This window comes from Ornithorhynchus anatinus, chromosome 7 (genome assembly GCF_004115215.2).
Source record: "Ornithorhynchus anatinus isolate Pmale09 chromosome 7, mOrnAna1.pri.v4, whole genome shotgun sequence".
Taxonomy (NCBI): domain Eukaryota; kingdom Metazoa; phylum Chordata; class Mammalia; order Monotremata; family Ornithorhynchidae; genus Ornithorhynchus; species Ornithorhynchus anatinus.
In genome coordinates, this window is record NC_041734.1 from 46,073,188 (window position 1) to 46,092,968 (window position 19,781).

Sequence of the window (19,781 nt, forward strand, 5' to 3'; positions counted from 1 at the left end):
ACGGCCCTTAGGTTCCACCCACATTTTGTCATGCAATATAGCAATAATCATGTGAAAAGTCACAGACTTACCTTGGGCTTCCACCTCCCTGAGCCATAGGGAAAGTTCAGGGTAGATGCTCAAGTCTGGTTTCTTGGCTGATTCCTTCTTGTCATAAAACAGAAAAAACAACAACAGACATTTCCCCAGAAGCCACAAAAATGATGTAAATGATCCCATCAAGCTATCAATGCATCAGTAAACATTTTCTAGTACAAGAGCAAACAAATTGTAATCTATCTGTGCTTCAAAGGGGTGTTTAAAAAAATTGGCCCTAAATTTAGGCAGGAGTTCTTTTTCAGTGTTTTATAAATAGGCAGACATGTTCATATGGCTGCAGAGAAGTCAGCACAAGTCATGTTTTAAGACACGAGGTTATTTTCTGTACGGTTGAAACTAATATGGGTCAGAAGTGGTGATTGGATCACAAATAAGAGGGACATTGACCAGTTCAGTTGGCTCTCTGGCTAGTGAACATTAAGTTGTGAAACAGACAGCATAGAAGGTGAAACATTAAAGGGATTTTTGAATTAAAAAATACTACGATTTAAAGTGTACGTTTGAAAGCATAATAAGCACTACCACCCAGAATTGCCCTTATCAGATTTCAGTTGAACAGGGAGGGTGCTTTAGAAATAGCTTCTTGTGAGGAGACAGACTATTTCATCACTGAGATAAGGCTGGTACGGGTTGTCGACTTTTCCATTCGGAGCGTGGGGACTATGTTTGGTGTGGAGTTTGGAGGGAATGGGGGACTTCTGTAGGATGGGATTTCCAGTGTATGGGAGACAGAATGAGGAGAGACAGAAGCTGGGGAGACAGAGAACAAAGAGGAACCGAAAGACAGGATATGTTGACTGTCTGTTGGTTTGTGTAAAAGGCTCCCACTCAGGCCTAAGCGCCTGAGAGGAGAGTGATTGAAAACCATGTCCCAGCTCCAGAACCCAGCGGGCCAGGCCCATCCAGAGTGGGATGATTAAACCTACCTCTCAGTAGGACGTGGTGGGAGAACTCTGTGTTCTGTTCAGAGCTAGCACCTGGAAGCCCTTTATCCTACAAATGAGAAGCAGTGTGGCCTAGTAGAACAAGCAAAGGCCTACGAGTCAGAGGACTTTTTTTAATGGTATTTTTTAAGCCTGCACTATAAGTCAAGAACTGTTCAAAGTGCTAGGGTAGATCACAAGTTAAGCAGGTCAGACACAATCCCTGTCCCAGTGGGGCTCACACTGGAAATAGGAGGGAGAACAGGTATTGAATCCACATTTTTCAGATGAGGGAACTGAGGCACAGAGAAATGAAGTGTCTTGCCCAAAGTCACAAAGGAGGTAATGTTAGAGTCTGGATTACAGCCCAGACCTATGCTTTATTCACTAGATCACATGATAGACCTGGCTCGATTACTTGCCTGCTGGATGATTTTGGGCAAGTCATTTAGCTTCTCTGTGCCTCAGTTTCCTCATCTGAAAATTAGGGATTCAATACCTGGTCTCCCTTTTACTTGGATTGTGAACCCCATGTAGGACTGGAGCTGTGTCCAACCTGATTATCTTGTATCTACCCTAGCAATTAGTACCATGCTTGGCACATAGTAAGCACTTAAATGACACCATTTATTATTATTATCATTATTATTCATTCAATTATCCTTTACTGAACACTGCCTTCATGATCAGTATTTAGTAAGTATAAAACTACACCAAGAGCCCTTGGGAGCAAGCAATAAAAGAACAACAACCATGGTCTAGTGGAAAGAGCATGGACCTGGGAGTCAGAGGCCCTGTGTTCTATTCCCGGCTCTGCTACTTACCTGCTGCATCACCTTGGGCAAGTCATTTTAAGTTCTCTATACCTCAGTTTCCTCATCTGCAAAATGGGAATTCAATAGTTGGTCTCCCTCTCCTCCTTAAACTGTGAGCCCGTGTGGGACCTGATGACCTTGTAGCTAATCCAGCACTTAGTACCATACTTGGCATATAGTAAGCACTTAATAAATATCACAGTTATCATTATAATTATTATTAATTATAACAAGAAGACAATGCCCCTGCCCCTCAAGGAATTCAATTTTCCTCCTAGAGAGAGTGATGATAACAAGGAGCACAAGCACCTGGATTAACACATGGTTGCAGTTTCTTCCAAAAAAAGCTGCCCATTCTTTTCATCGTCTCAAAATGTTAGTATTATATCTAGTCTCGAGCAGGTAAGAGATCTCTGCTATGCCTTTGAGGTCTGGCAAAGAGGAATACTCCAAATGTGATCCTTGATATTCCAATGGCAACCACTATTGTGAAGTAGCTGCCGATATTTGTACACCACATCATCATTAAAATAAATAAAATTCTCCTTTATTAAGACAACCAGACAGAAGCACAGCTTTATGCTGTTGAGCAGCAATAAGGCATCCCCCTCCTGCCCTCCACCCTCTTCCACATATCCAGTTCCCCAAAAGCCCACAAAGGTTTAAAACAAAATCAATTGAACAGTAGTATCCTGTGATCGCTGCTTAAAGAAGCAGAAAGGGAGTTGCAATCTACAACGGAGTTAATGAGCAATTGAATTGTAGGTCTCTGGCACCAGAAAATGACCAGGAAGGTTTTCCAAATTCCTTGCAAAACAGTCTCTTTGACCTTTTAATAAGCCAGAAATACTTTAAAGAGCATTTTCAAAGCAACAAAGGCAATTTTGCATTTAATTAGGCTCAAGGATTTCCAGAGCAAGTTTAATCTGTATATTCCAGAGCCAAAAATCAACCTGGGCTTGACTAGGAAAAGAATCCCTCTGACCAGCCCTTTTCACTGAAATGACCATCTCATTCAGCGTCTGACTGTCCCTGTGGTAGATGACACATGGAGGCATTGTACGCCGGCATCCCTCACCTATAACTAAAAACATGTTTGGAATCAGTGATGCCACTAGCAAGCATGGCTTGAAAGGCCATAAGGGAGTGAATAAATTAGATCTGAAGGGTCTTTCCAGACCAAACCAGGCAATTCACGAAGAGTGTAAACAAGGCACAGTTGAATCCTACTTAAAATAGAAATCATTCTTCTTAGAATTTTCATAGCCTAGCCGGGTTCAACAAAATATAACTAGGCTTTCCCTTCAAAGGTGAATCTACGTAAAGTCAAGATCAAGCAAAAGATACATAAGAACAGTTAAGAAACCTCAACAAACAGAAGAGACACTTTGGTGATTCATATTATCTTGTTAATTTATACCAAGGCTCTGTACAAAAATAAAATGGTTCTATAAGATTAACATTATTAAATAAATATTTGATAGAAGACTCTTGGTCAATTCTTATAGTTCATCTTTTGGGTTGATATTCAGTTCAAGGCTCCCTAGATGCTCTTGATCTAATGTTGCTATCACTTCATCAGCCTGTAGTCGCTCCTGAAAGAGAGAAAGCATGTTAGAGAGAAACCGTTTCTAATTATTAGCATACACAGCTGCCTCAGAAAAACTTATTAAGAGTCTACTGCTGATAATATTAGGCTGGGGTACTGGACTTTAGATCAATTAATCAATTGTATTTATTGAGTGCTTAATTTATGCACAGCACTTCAAAGCTTATTGAAGGCACATCTTCTCCAAGAGGCCTTTTCTGACTAAGCCCTCCTTTCCTCTTCTCCCACTCCCTTCTGCACTGCCCTGACTTGCTCCCTTTATTCCCCCCCCCCCCAAGGCCCACAGCACTTACGTACATATCTGTAATTTATTTATATTAATGTCTGTCTCCCCCTGTAGACTGTAAGCTCACTGTGGTCAGGGAAAGTATCTGTTTATTGTTATATTCTCTCAAGTGCTTGTTACAGTGCTCAGCACACAGTAAACGCTCAGTAAATGTCTGACTTACTGCTAAGCACTTGGGAGAGTATATATTACAGATTTGATATAAATTCATTCATTCACTCATATTTACTAAGCACTTACTGTGACAAGAGCTCTGTACTAAGCGCTTGGGAAAGTGCAATACAACAATGAACAGTGACATTTTCTTCCCACATCGAGCACAAATATTCCCTTCCCACAGGCAGCTTACAGTCTGGAGGGGGAGGCAGACGTTAAATTACAGATATATACACAAGTGCTGTTGGGCTGAGGACGGGGATGAGTAAAGGCTACAAATCCAAGAGCAAGGGCAATGAAGAAGGGAGAGGAACATGCCTCTGAGCTTACATTGTACTCTCCCAAGCACTTAGTACAGTGCTCTGCACACCAAAAGCACTGAATAAATATGATTGATTGAGGGGGAGAATGGGAAATAAAGGCTTAGTTGGGAAAGGTCTCTTGGAGGACATGTGATTTTAATAAAACTTTGGAGGTGTGGAGAGTGATCACCTTTTGGATATGAAGGGGAAAGGAGTTCCAGGCTTGCAGCAGGATGTGGGTAAGGGGTTGGTGTTGAGATAAATGAGATTGGGTAACAGTAAATAGGTCGGCATTAGACGAGCAATGTATGTGGACTGCACTGTAGGAGGAAATCATGTAATATAGGAGGAGGCAAGGTGATTAAGTGTTTTAAAGTCAATGGTAAGGAATTTCTGTTTGATGCTAAGGTGGATGGGCAGCCATTGGAGGTTCTTGAGGAGTGGGGAGACGTGGAATGAATGTTTTTTTAGAAAAATTATCTAGAAAGCAGAGTGAACTATGGACTGGAACGGGAGACAGAGAGTGAAGGCAGGGTCAACAGTAAGGAGATTGATACAGTATCAAGGTGGAATAGGATTAGTGCCAGGATCAGCATAGAACCAGTTTGGATGGAGAGGAAACAGTGGATTTTAGCAATTTTGTGAAGGTTGAACTGGTAGGATTTGGTGACATATTGACTATATTGGTTGAATGAGAGATATGAGTCAAGAACAATTCAAAGATTATGGGCTTGAGGCAGGGAGGATGGTCATGCTGTCTACAGCTATGGGAAAATCAAGGGGAGGATGGGGTTTGGGTGGGAAAATAAAAAGTTCTGTTTTGGCATGTTAAGTTTCAGGTGTTCGTGGGACGTCATAGTAGAGATGCCACATCTAAGCACAGACATCACAAATGTGGACAATTTTATACAAGGAGAACAGAGATCTATAAGCAGATACTCAACGCCAGTAAATAGGTTTTCACATTAACAGTATTAGCTGCTTGTTTTTGGCTTTTCCTGGGCAAAATTTTAAATGAATATCGCATGGAAAAGCTTTCCTTTCTGCTGTCCATTCCAGTTCATTTAACTTATGTGTTTCAGTATGGTGAAGAAGCCCAAAGACAGACAGCCAGTTTGGGAAACTAGCAAACAAGGCATTCAAAAAGTTTTCTTTGTTGGGACCCATGGTGACCATGGTGTCATCTCCAGAGAAGAACGGAGCCCAACCTTAGGTCACTTGGAAAGGGAGAAATATAAGATCATGGGCTTTTCTCTCGGCTTTACTCTGAAGAAATGAAGAATTTAAGCAAATGGAGCATATTATTTTCTGTTCAAATGAACCTTTGACAAATGTTGTAAGATAGCATAGAATGTCAGCTCTTGTGAGCAGGGAACCCGTCTACTAACTCCGTTGCAGTGTACTCTCTCAAACGCTCAGTAAAGTGCTCTCCATGCATTTAGCACTCAATAAATACCACTGATTGACTGATCCTCCTGTGGTAGGCATTAGAGAAATATGTGAAGCAGTAAATACTTCCATGGGAGAGATGCTCCAAACTTTAACTTCACAGCCTTTCACCTCAAAATGGAGGATACTCTGAACAGCTGAAATTGAATGGTTCACCTGCTCTGTGACCTCCTCAGTGAAGGTCAGTGAGTGCCCTGGTCCTGGATCTATGGGTAATTATTTGACAGAAAGCATAGAGGGGTGGATTCAAGAAACAGTGTGAGTAGTCAGATAAAACCAAGGAGATGGGGACCCAGTGGATACGATATCAATTCCAAGCTTCAATCTGTCCAGTGTTCTTTGGATAATAATAATAATAATGTTGGTATTTGTAAAGCGCTTACTATGTGCAAAGCACTGTTCTAAGCGCTGGGGGGATACAAGGTGATCAGGTTGTCCCTCATGGGGCTCACAGTCTTCATCCCCATTTTACAGATGAGGGAACTGAGGCCCAGAGAAGTTAAGTGACTTGCCCAAAGTCACACAGCTGACAAGTGGTGGAGCTGGGATTAGAACCCATGACCTCTGACTCCCAAGCCCGGGCTCTTTCCACTGAGCCACGAATGGCATTCTTTACTTGGCCTATCAGACAACAACTTTTGAAACAAATGACCGATTAGCAGAACTTCCAAGTTTCTTTCCGGTCCGACAGATTTGGGCCACAGTTGCGCTCGTCATTGGGTTCGATTTTCATTCTGACAAAAGTTTGCTGACAATTACCCACTAAGACCACTAGATGCTGCTAATGCTTGAGCTAACAACTTGAAGGAAAACCTGTGACAAACAGCCGGGGGTTTTTTTCCCTCAATTAGTTGGGTGCTTTTCCTTTTGTATTTTCTAGAATATCAATTTTATATTTGGTGGATATGATTGATGAAAATAAGAAGCAGTAGTATCCAGGGAGAAATGTGATTTGATCAATCCGTCTATTTATATATCTAATTTCTTTAGCAGAAAACATATGGGCGGGATGACCAATTCCAGGAAATAAAATGTCTGAAGGCTAACAGATTATAGATAGGGATAGGATTTAATGAGAAATGAAATCGGAGATGGCTTGGGAGCTGATGGAAATGGACGATAAGGAAAGAAAAGGGCAGGGCCAGCTTGTTCACAAGGTAGTTTCATTACAACCTCAAGGTTGAATCAGCAGGTTTGAGTGTGACAGTGTTTCAATAATTTTTCGTGCACATAGACATCTCAATTAATCAGAAGGTGTCAGATTTTTCCTACATCCAGAGTTTATGAACAGAATTGGCTAATGCTGACAAAAGAGGCCAGCCATTTGGCAAGCCTGAGTTTCATTTGGAGAATTGACTTCGTTTAGGGTAGAATGTAGTGTTGAGACATCATCAAAAAAGGAACAGTCCCCTTCCCTAAACCAATTCCCTTTCAGAGACAACAGGTCTGTCTGATTTGGTCTCTGTGACTAGGAAGCAAGGCCCTTCTGAACTAAGAGCGAGGTGGGCTTCTGGAAGTTTCTCAGCTTTCACAATATTGGCCTTTGACACACAAGTTAAAAAGATGGGCATCAAGGGAAAAACTCACCAACTCCCTGTAAAGTGGGTCCAAGGTAAACCACAGAGCGACGGCACACCTCTGTCCCTTGGTAACTGCCTTCACCCCATGAGGGTTCTCCCCACCAGATGAAAAGCTGATCATGCGACCACACTTGGGTTTTATAGAGGCCTGTGAACAAACAAAAAACAGCTCTGAAGCATGTGGCAAAGTTTTCAGAAAGTATCCTACCACCCGGTCCGTTTCTTCTGAATCACAGAGGAGGCATTTGCATAATTGGATTTGGGTAACTCACTGAATCATCTTATCAATCAGTGGTATTTACTGAGTGCAAAGTGCTGTACTAATCACTTGGGAGAGTGCAATACTATTAGTACACTTGTACAAGGTCTTTAATAATAATGTTGGTATTTGTTAAGCGCTTACTATGTGCCGAGCACTGTTCTAAGCGCTGGGGTAGACACAGGGGAATCAGGTTGTCCCACGTGGGGCTCACAGTCTTCATCCCTATTTTACAGATGAGGTAACTGAGGCCCAGAGAAGTGAAGTGACTTGCCCACAGTCACACAGCTGACAAGTGGCAGACCTGGGATTCGAACTCATGACCTCTGACTCCAAAGCCCATGCTCTTTCCACTGAGCCACTTTACAGTCTAGTTTGGGAGACAGACATTAAAATAAATTACAGGTAAGGGTAGCGGCCCCCTGTAAAGCTATGTACTGTTGTGGGCAGGGAACATGTCTACCAATTCCTTATATTGTACTCTCCTAAGTGCTTAGTACAGTGCTCTACACCCAGTCTGTGCTCAATAAATCTGATTGACTGTGAGTGCTGTGGGGGTCAGACTCTGTGCAAGGTTGAGGCAGTGAGAGTGGACAGACACAGCTCATGATTCAATTGGTTTATTCAGTCTGCTCAAATGAAGAATTTGTCTGATGTGTGGCCTCGGGCAAGTAACCTCACTTCGCTGTGCCTCAGTTACTTCATCTGTAAACTGGGGATTGAGACTGTGAGCCCCATGACGGACAGGGAGGGTGTCAAACCCTATTTGCTTGTATCCACTCCAGCGCTTAGTACAGTGCCAGCCCATGGTAAGCATTTAATAAATGCCACAGTTGCTATTATTATTATCATTACTCAAGAGCAGACAATTAAAAATTCTCCTAATTGGGTAGAGCTTAAAAACAGAGGGACATTCAGTGACAGTGTGCTACCAATGAATACTTTTAAGGTTATCAGTGAAACTATTAATAAACATCTCATGTTTCATCCAAGGAACCCTAAGTACTTTGCAAACATCTTCAGAAAACTTCCCAGTGAGAGCACTAACAATTATTTTGGGGGGATACGGGAGCTGAAGCCTAATCAGAGAAGTGTCACTAGATGGTCTGTCAATAATAGCACAAAGCCAATACAAATTTTTGGACAGAGATTCTCATGTTTGGCAAATTCTCCACAAAGATTGATTACTTTTAAGGCAACTTTGTGAAGTGACTATTCCATTTCTCAAGTGTACTAAGACTCAGTTTCAACATTGCTACTGAAAAAGCTGTGGGGCTGGGAGAGGAAGTAGGGTGTACCAGAGTCCTGCCGGGTTTTTTGGAGGAAATCTGCAGGAAAGCTAGATAAAATTATATTTTCCACTTCCCCTCCCACTTGTTTTCAGTTTATTAGGCTTCAAAAGGTACTGAAACTCTGCCTGCCTGTAAGGGGAGAAGAACACTTCTTTCCCCTTCCACCCCAAGTTCCAATGATCATATGCAAACTGTTCTTCTCCTATCTACCCCTTTTCTCCTCCCCCCCGATCTGTTCCCTTCCTTCAGTTTCTGATATCCCTTGCCTCAAAGGCTGTGCTTTGGTTTTGGGCTTGCCTGGGAATGAGAATGTGAGCTCACTGTGGGCAGGAACTGTGTCTATTTATTGTTATATTGTACTTTCCCAAGTGCTTAGCACTGTGCTTTGCACATAGTAAGTGCTCAATAAATATGATTGAGTGAAGGAATGAAGGATCCGTAATCAGGACATCTGGGAAACAGAGTATCTGCTATCATGAGAAGTACGATACAGAGGGTGTTGTGTCTCTACTATCAATTAATCAATTAATGGTATTTATTGAGCACTTACTGTATGCAGACCACTGCCTTAAGTGCTTGGGAAGTACAGTACAACAGAGATGGTGGGCATGATCTCTGTCCACAAGGAGCTTACAATCCACTGGTCAGACTGTTTCAACCATTCTGACCTTCCTGCATTCAAAACCAGAAGGGATTGTGTCACTGGTATAAGGGACTCAGCAGGCAGGCTTTTCACCTATCAGATAATGGTAATAATAATAATAATTATGGTATTTGTTAAGTGCTTACTATGTTCCAAGGACTGTTCTAAGTGCTGGGGTAGATACAGGGTAATCACTTTGTCCCATATGGGCCTCACACTTTTAATCCCCATTTTACAGATGCGGTAACAGGCACAGAGAAGTTAAGTGACTTGCCCAAAGTCACACAGCAAACAAGTGACGTAGATGGGATTAGAACCCACGTCCTCTGACTCCCAAACCCGTGCTCTTTCCACTATGCCACTCAATACTCAACAGACAGGTTTGCCCACTAATCAGATGAGGGGAAGGGTGGGACACATCTTAAGCCAATGCTTTAATTGGAATGCTTCAAGTGACAAAAGTTTCCCAGACTTGATCACTCAAGTAGTGGTATTTTTGAGCACTTATTGTATACTGCAGAGCACCATATTAGAAGCTTGAAGAGTACAATTTAATAGTGTTGGTAGACTCAATTCCTGCCCTCTAGGATCTTAAAATCATGTGAGGGAGACAGACAAAATACATTACGAACAGGGGAAGGACAGAGAATAAGAATATGTACATACATGGTGTGGGAGTGTGGGTGAGATGAGTACAAAGGACTTAAGGGTCATCTAAGGCTGGGACGGGAGAGAATAAAAGAACTAAAAGATTACTGATCCAAGTGAATAGGTGATGCAAAAGGGAAGGTAAATACGTGATGCAGAAGCGAAGGTGAATAGTTGGGAAATAAAAGCAGAGATGGCCTCCTGGAGGAGGTGTGATTTGGGGCACAGCTTTGAAGATGGGGAGAGTGGTAATTGGTCTGTTGAATATGGGAGGGGAAAGAGTTGTGGCTAGAGGGAGGACATGGGCAAAGGGTCATTGGCAAGACAGTTGAACTCAAGGTATAATGAGCAGGTTGGCTTTGGAAGAGCAAAGTATGCATTCTGGGTTGTAGTGGGAGATTAATGAGGTAAAGTAGGAAGGGGAAAGCTGATTGAGTGCCTTAAATCAGATCAATAAATGGTATTTATTGAACATTTACTGTGTGCAGATTAAAAATCACAGATAGGTGAAATGGCAGAGTGTAAGGATATGTACATAAGTGCTGTGGGGCTGAGGGAGAGGCGAATATCAAATGCTTAGAGGTGAGGTGAAAATTAAGTGCTTAGGTGGTATAAAGCCAAGCGCATTCTGCATAGGTGATGCAGAAATGAAGGCAAGTAGGAGAAATAAAGCTAGTCATGGAAAACTTTTGGGGAAGAGATGTGATTTTAGGGAGGTTTTAAAGCCCATGATAAGGAATTTCTGCTTGATTCAGAGATGGATGGGCAACCATGGGAGGCTTTTTGAGGAGCGTGAAGATATGGACTGAATGTCTTTTTAGAAAAATGATCCAAGCAGCAGAGTAAAGTGGAGTGTGAAAGAGACTGGAAGCAGGAAGGTCTGTAAGAAGACTGATGCAGTAGTCAAGAAGGGATATGATAAATGCTTAGAAAAGCATGGTAGCAGTTTGGATGGAGAAGAAGGAATGGATTCTAGAGATGAAGGAAAAACTGACGGGATTTGGATATAGAGTAAATATGTAGCTTGAATGAGAGAGAGGAGTCGAGGATAATGCCAAGGTTATGGCCTTGTGAGACGGGAAGATAGTGGTGTTGTCTACAGTGATGGGAAAGTAATGGGGAGGATGGAGTTTGGGTGAGAAGGTAAGGAGTTCTATTTCGGCCATGTTTAGTTTGAGGTGTAGGCGGGACATCCAGGAAGGGATGTCCTGAAGGCAGGAGAAAACGCAAGATTGCAGAGAAGGAGAGAAGTCAGTGATTGAGAGGTAGATTTGGGAATCTTCTGCATAGAGATGGTAGTTGAAGATGTAGGAGCAAATGAGTTATCCAGGGAATGGGTGTAGACAGGGAAAAGGAGACACAAAACTCAGGCTTGAGGAACTTGCTCAAGGAGAAGGTGAGAGGCCGAGGAGGAGATGGCAAAAGAGACTGAGAAGGAGAGGCCAGAGAGTAGGAGGAGAACCAGGAGGACTGTGATAGTGAAGTCAGGCTAGATAATATTTCAAAGAGAGGGGGTGGTCCACAGTGTTGAAGGTAGCTGGGAGGTTGAGGAGGATTAAGAGGGTATAGAGGCCATTATCTTTGGTGACCTTAGAGAGGGACAGTGCCATGGAATTGAGCTGGGAGAGACCAGATTACAGGAGGTCAAGGAAAGAATAAGAGGAGAAGTGGAGACAGTGGGTATAAACAGCTTGTTCAAAAACTTTGGAAAGGAATGGTAGGAGGGATAGATATGGGTAAGCCTTTCATTCTTCATGGGAGTCATAGACTAAAAAGTCACAGACCTATCGTGTATTACAGTCAACGATGAAGAGGAGAAGACAACTTGAGAACTTTTACTTTCCGGAGTATGGTTTAGAATGGGAAGGTAGCCTGGCAACTCAGTATGTGAAGTAAGTCAGTTATCTTTGTGATTCTCAGGACTGGCCTTCTCCCTGCTGTTCATTCAATAGTATTTATTGAGCTCTCACTATGTGCAGAGCACTGTACTAAGCGCTTGGAATGTACAATATGGTAACAGATAGAGACAATCCCTGCCCATTGATGGGCTTAAAGTCTAATCTTACTGATCTCATAGTCCCTATTCTGGGGTTCTCTTTCTGGTGGAACTGTTAATTAGCAGCAAAGTAATGAAAATGAACCCCAAAAAAGAAAAAAAAAGTGTAATGCATATCCGTCCATTTATCTCTTTGCTAGCAGACTGTGGATGGGATGAGTTTGAAACTACAGTATTCTGTTAAAACAGGCTTTTTGGATTGCCTATATATTTCAACTATCCACTCTGAAAAGAGTCATGGGTTGAATGAGATCCTGTAATTTGAAAGAATATAATATCACATAAAGCATACTGAGCATTGTACATTCCAAGCGCTTAGTACAGTGCTCTGCACATAGTAAGTGCTCAGTAAATACTATTGAATGAATGAATGAATTTAATCAGTTGTATCTACTGAGCGATTTTCAAATGCTTAGGAAACAGATGTAGCAAAGGCTTTTTAATGGAACTTTTCATATGAGAGTAGATTATACATGATTATGACTTTTGGTAGCAATCCCATCAGATATTTAACAGGGTATTCTTTTAATGATTATATGGTATGGTATTTTACACTGTGGTTTTGCACATAGTAGGTGCTCGGTAAATACTATTGATTGGCAGAAAGGGAAAGGATACATTCTGCAAGTAAATCCTGATGACCACCTGCCAAACCATACATGCTGTTAGCCACTGAGGAACCAGAGGAGAAAGTGAACTGGGGATAATTGTCTCCATGATCTCCAGATGTTTACCATATCAACTTCCTATTTCAAACCAAATTTAAATTATTTTCAAACTTGGGCACTAGAGGGAGTAAAAGCAAAGTTGTTTGGTTTTTTTCTGTAATCTAAAGGGATGGGTTTTCAATCACACCAGACTCCATGTGCTTTTTACTTTAATTCTCAGGTCTAATCAATCTCGTCCCCAGTAACGACTACATCTTTTTATTCTGAAAGATGTGGTTTTGGCTATCAAGCATCTACAGAAAGATCTGCTGGTCAGTTAGACAACTGAGACTATGCTAACTTAGCAGTTTCTAAAGGACCCGATCAGACTCATGTCCAACTGGCTGAACCTGAGAAAGAGCAGCAGATGTGAGATGTGCTTGAGCAATTGCTTGATCATTAAAGCACATGTCTCGAATGCAGAGGATCTCTTTTATGCCTTGGTACAAGGGAAATATGGAGGTCTGAATGCTGGTGGGAAAACCAAGAATAAATATACATGTATATATAACTGCTAATATAACCCTGTATCCCTGGAAAATTGTAGGATGGGGAGAAAGAACACTATCATATGTACCCAAGTGGAGATTTACTCACAGTCACAGTTTTGGCATCCATTTCAGTGAATATGAACTCTCCCCCTTCAAAGTCTCCATTCATATACAGGAGAGCACTACAAAACAAAAGAGAAAATCTTGTGTGAGGTCTGTTCCTATAAAAACCCCTAGTTCTGCTCATCCTATTGTCAGTTCATTCATTCATTCATTCATTCATTCATTCAGTTGTATTTACTGAGCACCTACTGTGTGCAGAGCACTGTACTGAACACCTAGAAGAGTACATACAATAAGCAGACCCATTCCCTGCCCAGGAGTTTACACCAACATTTTCGGAATCTCACCACTGGTCACTGCCAAACCCCAGATGATTCTGCAGATGGCGAGTGAAAATTGAACCACAGCACTTGCTGTTTTCTATTTTCCAAGGAGATTGTATGGTAGATGGAAAGGAAATGACAGACACATTAACTCTACTCCTGAATTTCTACTCCTGAATTTTAGGACTGCTTTTGCACATCCTTGTTTCAACAAAACAAATATTTGCTTTCTATGAGCCCTAGTCTCCTTAACTAAAATCTAAGGGGTATAAAATTGACCTCCTTTATGGAGTGTAGGAAGTATTATTATTTTTGGTGTTCACTATGCTAAACACTTGAGTAGATATAATCAGATCACACAGTCCCTGTCCCACACAATGCTCACAATTTAGGAGAAAGGGAGAACAGGTGTGTAGCAGGAAGTAAAGCTAAATATTTGTAATATAAGTGGCCTGATGTATTAAATATGTCAAACTCATTCTATTCCAATTGGCTGAGAAATTTTGACAGCCACAAGATTGAGTGCTACTTTTAGAAAGGGACTGTACCTGTAGTCTCTGAATGTGTAAGCAGGAGGCTCCTTCCAGCATTCATTGGCCTCTGGGTCCAGTAGACAGTTGTCAGCATGTATGGGGTGGCTCAGATCATTCCTTCTGTCTTGCTGACCTACCACATGAGGAAAAAGAAGAAAAAACATTAAGAGGCAGGGATGGATGACTACCACCTACCTCAGCTTGGGCAACCTATTCAGCAATGGAGAATTGGGCATTTTGATTGACTCCTCTCTTGACACCCTGTGCCACTCTTGACTTCTTGTGGAATGCAGGGTCTTGGGGTGTGGCAAGGCAACTCAAGTCCGGTGTGGGCAGAGATTGTCTCTCTTTGTTGTTGAACTGCTCTTTCCAAGTGTTTAGTACAGTGTTCTCTACACAGTAAGCGTTCTATAAATATGATTGAATGAATGAACTCAAATTTCATACGAGAACTATGAAATACCTCAAAGACTGAAATTTCCCAAAGTTGACATTGTTAAATGGGAAGAGAGTATGTTTCAAGATGCCCATTTCTGAGAACATTAAAAACAAACATTATCCTCTTCTCCTCGGGAAAGGTATATATTTGATTTTATAGAGTTTTCCCTCAGAATGTCATGTGTGTTTTTTATGTGTGTTTGTGTGTGTACTTATATTTTCTAGGGGTGCGGGGAAGACGTCTTCTGTTCTATCATGGCATCACCTGTGCTCCCTGTTCCTGGTGTCTCCTGTGTTAAATGGGAGTTATCATGGAACCATTCAAGACTAGGTTTCCACTGCAAATAAGATTTAGAGAAATACCTACATTTCCTCATATCCACTAGTCATTCAGGGAAACAAACGTGGGAGGAAAATGCATAGTAAGGGAAATATCTTTGAATCTGAAATGAATGAAAGGGAAGAAACTGAGAGGAGTATGGACTTGCTACAATGCAGAACATAATTTACCACCTTTAGGATATCCAAATACTGATCAGTCAAACCACTTATATGAATGGATTCTCTCTAAGCCTTGTCTTACATTAACCAAAGGTGAAAGGAAATTGCTAGAGCTTTGATATTGTTGCCTCACCAGTCAAGGCTGTTCTGCAAACCATATGTGTATAGGAGAAATACAGAGTGGAGTTCAGCATGAAATAAGATTCCACAATCTTGCGGGCCTTCTCACTGATGTCATAAAACAAGCGGGCACTCTTCAATGGGACTCGACCTTCATAACCAAACTGAAAGAAATGACACCATTAGAATAGGGGTCAAGGAAGGTCAATTCACTATACCTCAGTCTCATTTATCTCACCACTGACCCATTACCCACATCCTGACTCTGGCCTGGAACTCTCTCCCTCTTCACATCCGACAATTACTCTCTCCACCTTGAAAGCTTTATTAAAAAAAATCACCTCCAAGAGGCCTTCCCAGACTAAGCCCTCATTTCTTCTTCTCCTACTCCCTTCTGCATCACCCTTGCATTTGTATTTACAACCTTTATTCACTTTCAGCCCCACATCACTTACAAACATACCCATAATGTATTTATATTAATGCCCATCTCCCTCTTTAGACTGTCAGCTCATAATGTGCAGAAAGTGTATCTGCTATTTCTATTGTATTGTACACTCCCAAGCTCTTAGAACAGTGCTCTGCCTATAGTAAGTGCTTAATAAATATCACTGATTGCCCTGACTAATTAAATGAATGTGGGAAAATTATCTTACTTCATGCTTCAGTCTCATCAATTAAAGCAAAACTCATTAGATCAAAAAACAAATTATTTAGAGCACATTGGAAAAAGGAAGTTTTTGAGAATACACTCAGGACAGCCAGAAATAGTTTTCTCTTTGCTCTTGGGCAAGAACTCTATAGCAAAATTAAGCCATGTTTTTCTGACAAGGCAAGCTTGTCGATATACAGTATAATATGGTGCCAGAAGAAACAGTTGAATTCATGTGAACACATATGTGGCCTTGAACACAGTGAATACTATGATAGGAGCTTTCTGTCAAGGCATTCCCAAAGAGAGGTGGTAGAGAGCAGTGTTGACAATTAATAGTTTTGCTGAGCATCTCCCTTGGGCTAAACTAAGCTAAACTAACGATGTACTAAGTGTTTGGGAAAGTTCATTAAATGCAAAAACATCTATTTTCTACCCCAAGGCGCTTAAAATCTAATGGGGGAGACAGGAAGGCTCAAATTATTTACCCATATAGTAGTGAGCTACATCTGGTAATAGCAGAAGAATGAAAAGATGAATAGATGAATAAAAAAGTGAAAAAATGAGGAGTGTGCATAAATTAATAACACACATAAGTTCTAAGGATTGTTGTATACAAGATGAAGTAAAACTGGCCATTAGGCTGTCAAGACCCTGCGGTGGTGGGAATTAATTGGAGAATGGTTCTCTTGATTCTACTTCTTGTTAAATAGTTTGATGGGAGTGTCTAGGTAGTTATAGACAGGCTAGGCGTTTTCTCAATTACTCAGTGATGACTAGTGAGAGTATTATTTTGGTGGTCGCATCTAGGATTAAATGTAAGTGTGGCTCATTCTCGCCTGAGGGTTCAGGGCTCTGTTAAGAACTTGAGGCTCCAATAAAAGCTGTCCTGGTCTCTGGGGACCCCCTGCACTGATAGGTCACCTATAATTTCTACTGCTGGTTCTTCACCTTACAGCCACTGGCCAGCCAGATTTATGGCAAACTCCACATCCGAACCTTGTTACTAAAAGACATGCACTGAGATAATATTATTATATTATTAAATTCAGTTATTCAGTCGTAGTTATTGAGCACTTACTATGTGCAGAGCACTTTACTAACCACTAGGGAGAGTACAATAAAATAAGACTCATTCCCTGCCTGCAACGGGTTTACAGCATGGCATAGTGGAGAAGAGGCGTGCGCGTAGTGGATAGAGCATGGTCCTTGGAGTCAGAGGGTTATGGGTTCTAAGTTGACTTCACCACTGGTCTGCTGTGTGACCTTAGGCAAGTCACATCACTTCTCTGTTGGTCCTCATTTACCTGATCTGTAAAATGGGGATTGAGAGTGTGAGCCCCACAGGGGACAGGGACTGTGTCCAACCTGATTTACAGGTATACACACCAGGGCTTAAGACACTACCTGGTACATAGTAAGCACTTAAATACAATAAATAATAATAATTATTTTATGATAATATGATTCTTCTATTGACTGAGAGGGAGATATCTCTTGAGAAGCAGCATGGCTCAGTAGAAAGAGCACGGGCTTAGGAGTCAGGGGTCATGGGTTCTAATCCTGGCTCCACCACCTGTCAACTGGGTGACTTTGGGAAAGTCACTTAACTTCTCGGTGCCTCAGTTACCTCATCTGTTAAATGGGTATTAAGACTGTGAGCCTCACATGAGACAACCTGATTACCTTGAATCTACTCCAGTGCTTAGAACAGTGCTTGGTACATAGTAAGCACTTAACAAATACCATTATTAATTATTATTATTATATCTCTGGCCAGGCAGGAAATGCCTTCAGAAAGGACAGGTAAAAGAAAAGTCACAACTACTAGATCAGTCTATCGTATTTATAGGGCACTCACTATGTGCATAGCACTGAACTAAGCACTTGGAAGAGTAGAATAGAACAATAAACAGGGAACAATAAACATTCACTGTCCACAATGAGTTAAAAGTCTAGAAGAGAAGACAGATATTAGTATAAATTACAGACATGTACATGAGTGCCGTGGGGCTTCGAGGGGGATGAATCAAGGGAGCAAGTCAGGTGATGCCAAAGGTGGAAGAAGAGGGAAGGAGGGCTTAGTCTGGAAAGACCTCTCAGATGTGCTAGATGACCTCCTGGCCTTGATGTTGGATCATCCCTGCAGGTGTGGGTGCCAATAGGCATGATTGGAATAACAAATAAGCAACAGAGCAAATCTGCCAATCATCCAAGTCAGGGGAAAGTGTTTTCAAACACACTTTTGACCTTCATCCATCATCGATAAAAGTAGCACAAGTCTGAGAATCAGAGGATTTGGGTTCTAATCAGAGCACTGCCACTTGCCTGTTCTGTGACCTTGAGTAAGCCACTTAACTTCTCTGTGCCTTAGTTTCCTCATCTTTAAAATGGGGATTCAAGACCTGTTTTCCCTCTTACTTAGATGGGGAGCCTCATGGACTGTGTCCAACCCGATCATTGTGTGTCTATCCTAGTGTTTGGCACAGTATTTAGCATACAGTAAGAGCTTAACAAATAGCATCACCACTATTAAAAAAAACTCTGGCTCAGTGTTGAGGGAAGTTTAGTGCACTCTATCCTTGCTCCATGGTGCATTGACAGTAAACAAAGCCAAGAGGAAATACTGTACCTTGAGAGCTTTAAGGACAGTGGCCCCTTCAAACTTCTCATTGGGAGTGTGGGGTGAGGTTCTTCCTCTGTATCCATCACCAACAAGCATTATTCCCTAGAAGCAGAAAGCAGTGAGGAGGGTTGAAGACTTAACTTTTTCTTGAGAGTTTTTCCTGGAAAACAGCTATGACACCAATAATCTTCACCCAATTCAAATTTAATTCACTGAGCACTTAGTGTATACTGCATCTGAGAGAGGGCAGTACAAAGTAATTGAAGCAGCCTCAAAGTTCCCTCTTACCTCTTCCTTTTCTCCTGCTCCCCCCTTTTTTTTGCTAGACTTATGTCCCTGCCTCATAACCTATCCCCTGTTTTGGGGTTGCAATAATTATTCAAAAAAGCAGGCTGTTATGCTGGCAAATATGGTAACCTCTCTCTCCACCAGCATTGGTAATATGGGAAGGAGGGCAAAAAATGTTCATAGAGGAGAAATCGGTGGCTCATGCGCTCCTCTCCTTTGCCAGCTTCTCCTTTACCCATTCTTCACCTCCCCAGCCAGCCAACTCCCCTTAGGTACTTACGCTGGCCACACTGTGGAGCTCCCTACACTCTTCCTCGGACAGGACGTTGTCCAAGAGCACCCGCTGAGTTCCATTCAGCTGTTCCGAGTTGTAAACAAACTTGACATCACTGAATAGCAAAGGGCCACCTGAAAGGAAAGACAGCTGCAGATAATTTCTTAACTTGTCAGATAGCTAACATGAAAGGATCAGGCGGGAACCCCGCCACTCATCTACTCCTCAGCAGAGGGCCATTGGGAGTGGATAGAGAGGAATGAAACAAAGTCAATTCCAAAGAAGTAAGAAGACAAGAAGGACCAGGGAATCACATAATATCAACATTGTGAAACACTTCAAACTTAACAGGTCTCAAACAGAACTCATCTTCCCACTCAAACCTTGTCCATCTCATCTCTGTATATCCAACACCACTTCCCTTTCTCATGAGGCTTAACCTTGGCATTATCCTCCACTCATCTCCCTCATCGATACAAAGACAACTTGTGGCCCAAGAATAAAAGCTTATTATTGTCATTCATTCAGACATGCATTGCATTCCATAGGACACTAGAGGTATTGGGTCAGGTTTTTATACGGCACTTCTGTCTCTGAGGATTTTTAAATCTAGGACCAGCTCCAAGAAATTGAGAAAAAGTTAAGTCA

General features: G+C 41.7%; 1 protein-coding gene across 4 annotated transcripts in view; it reads right to left on the minus strand.

The window, feature by feature from the left end:
• Positions 1-2,362: 2,362 nt before the first annotated feature.
• The window catches only part of P3H2 (prolyl 3-hydroxylase 2), a 145,429-nt gene continuing 128,010 nt past the window's right edge, over positions 2,363-19,781 (minus strand). For all 4 annotated transcript variants that reach the window (XM_029069842.1, XM_029069841.2, XM_029069839.2 and 1 more), the window contains 7 exons: positions 19,140-19,267; positions 18,578-18,673; positions 15,307-15,457; positions 14,250-14,367; positions 13,422-13,497; positions 7,227-7,367; positions 2,363-3,432 (listed from right to left, as the gene is read on the minus strand). In XM_029069842.1, the coding sequence (XP_028925675.1) occupies positions 3,340-3,432; positions 7,227-7,367; positions 13,422-13,497; positions 14,250-14,367; positions 15,307-15,457; positions 18,578-18,673; positions 19,140-19,267 (803 nt within the window). In that variant the 3' untranslated portion in view covers positions 2,363-3,339. The remainder of the gene's footprint in view (positions 3,433-7,226; positions 7,368-13,421; positions 13,498-14,249; positions 14,368-15,306; positions 15,458-18,577; positions 18,674-19,139; positions 19,268-19,781) is intronic.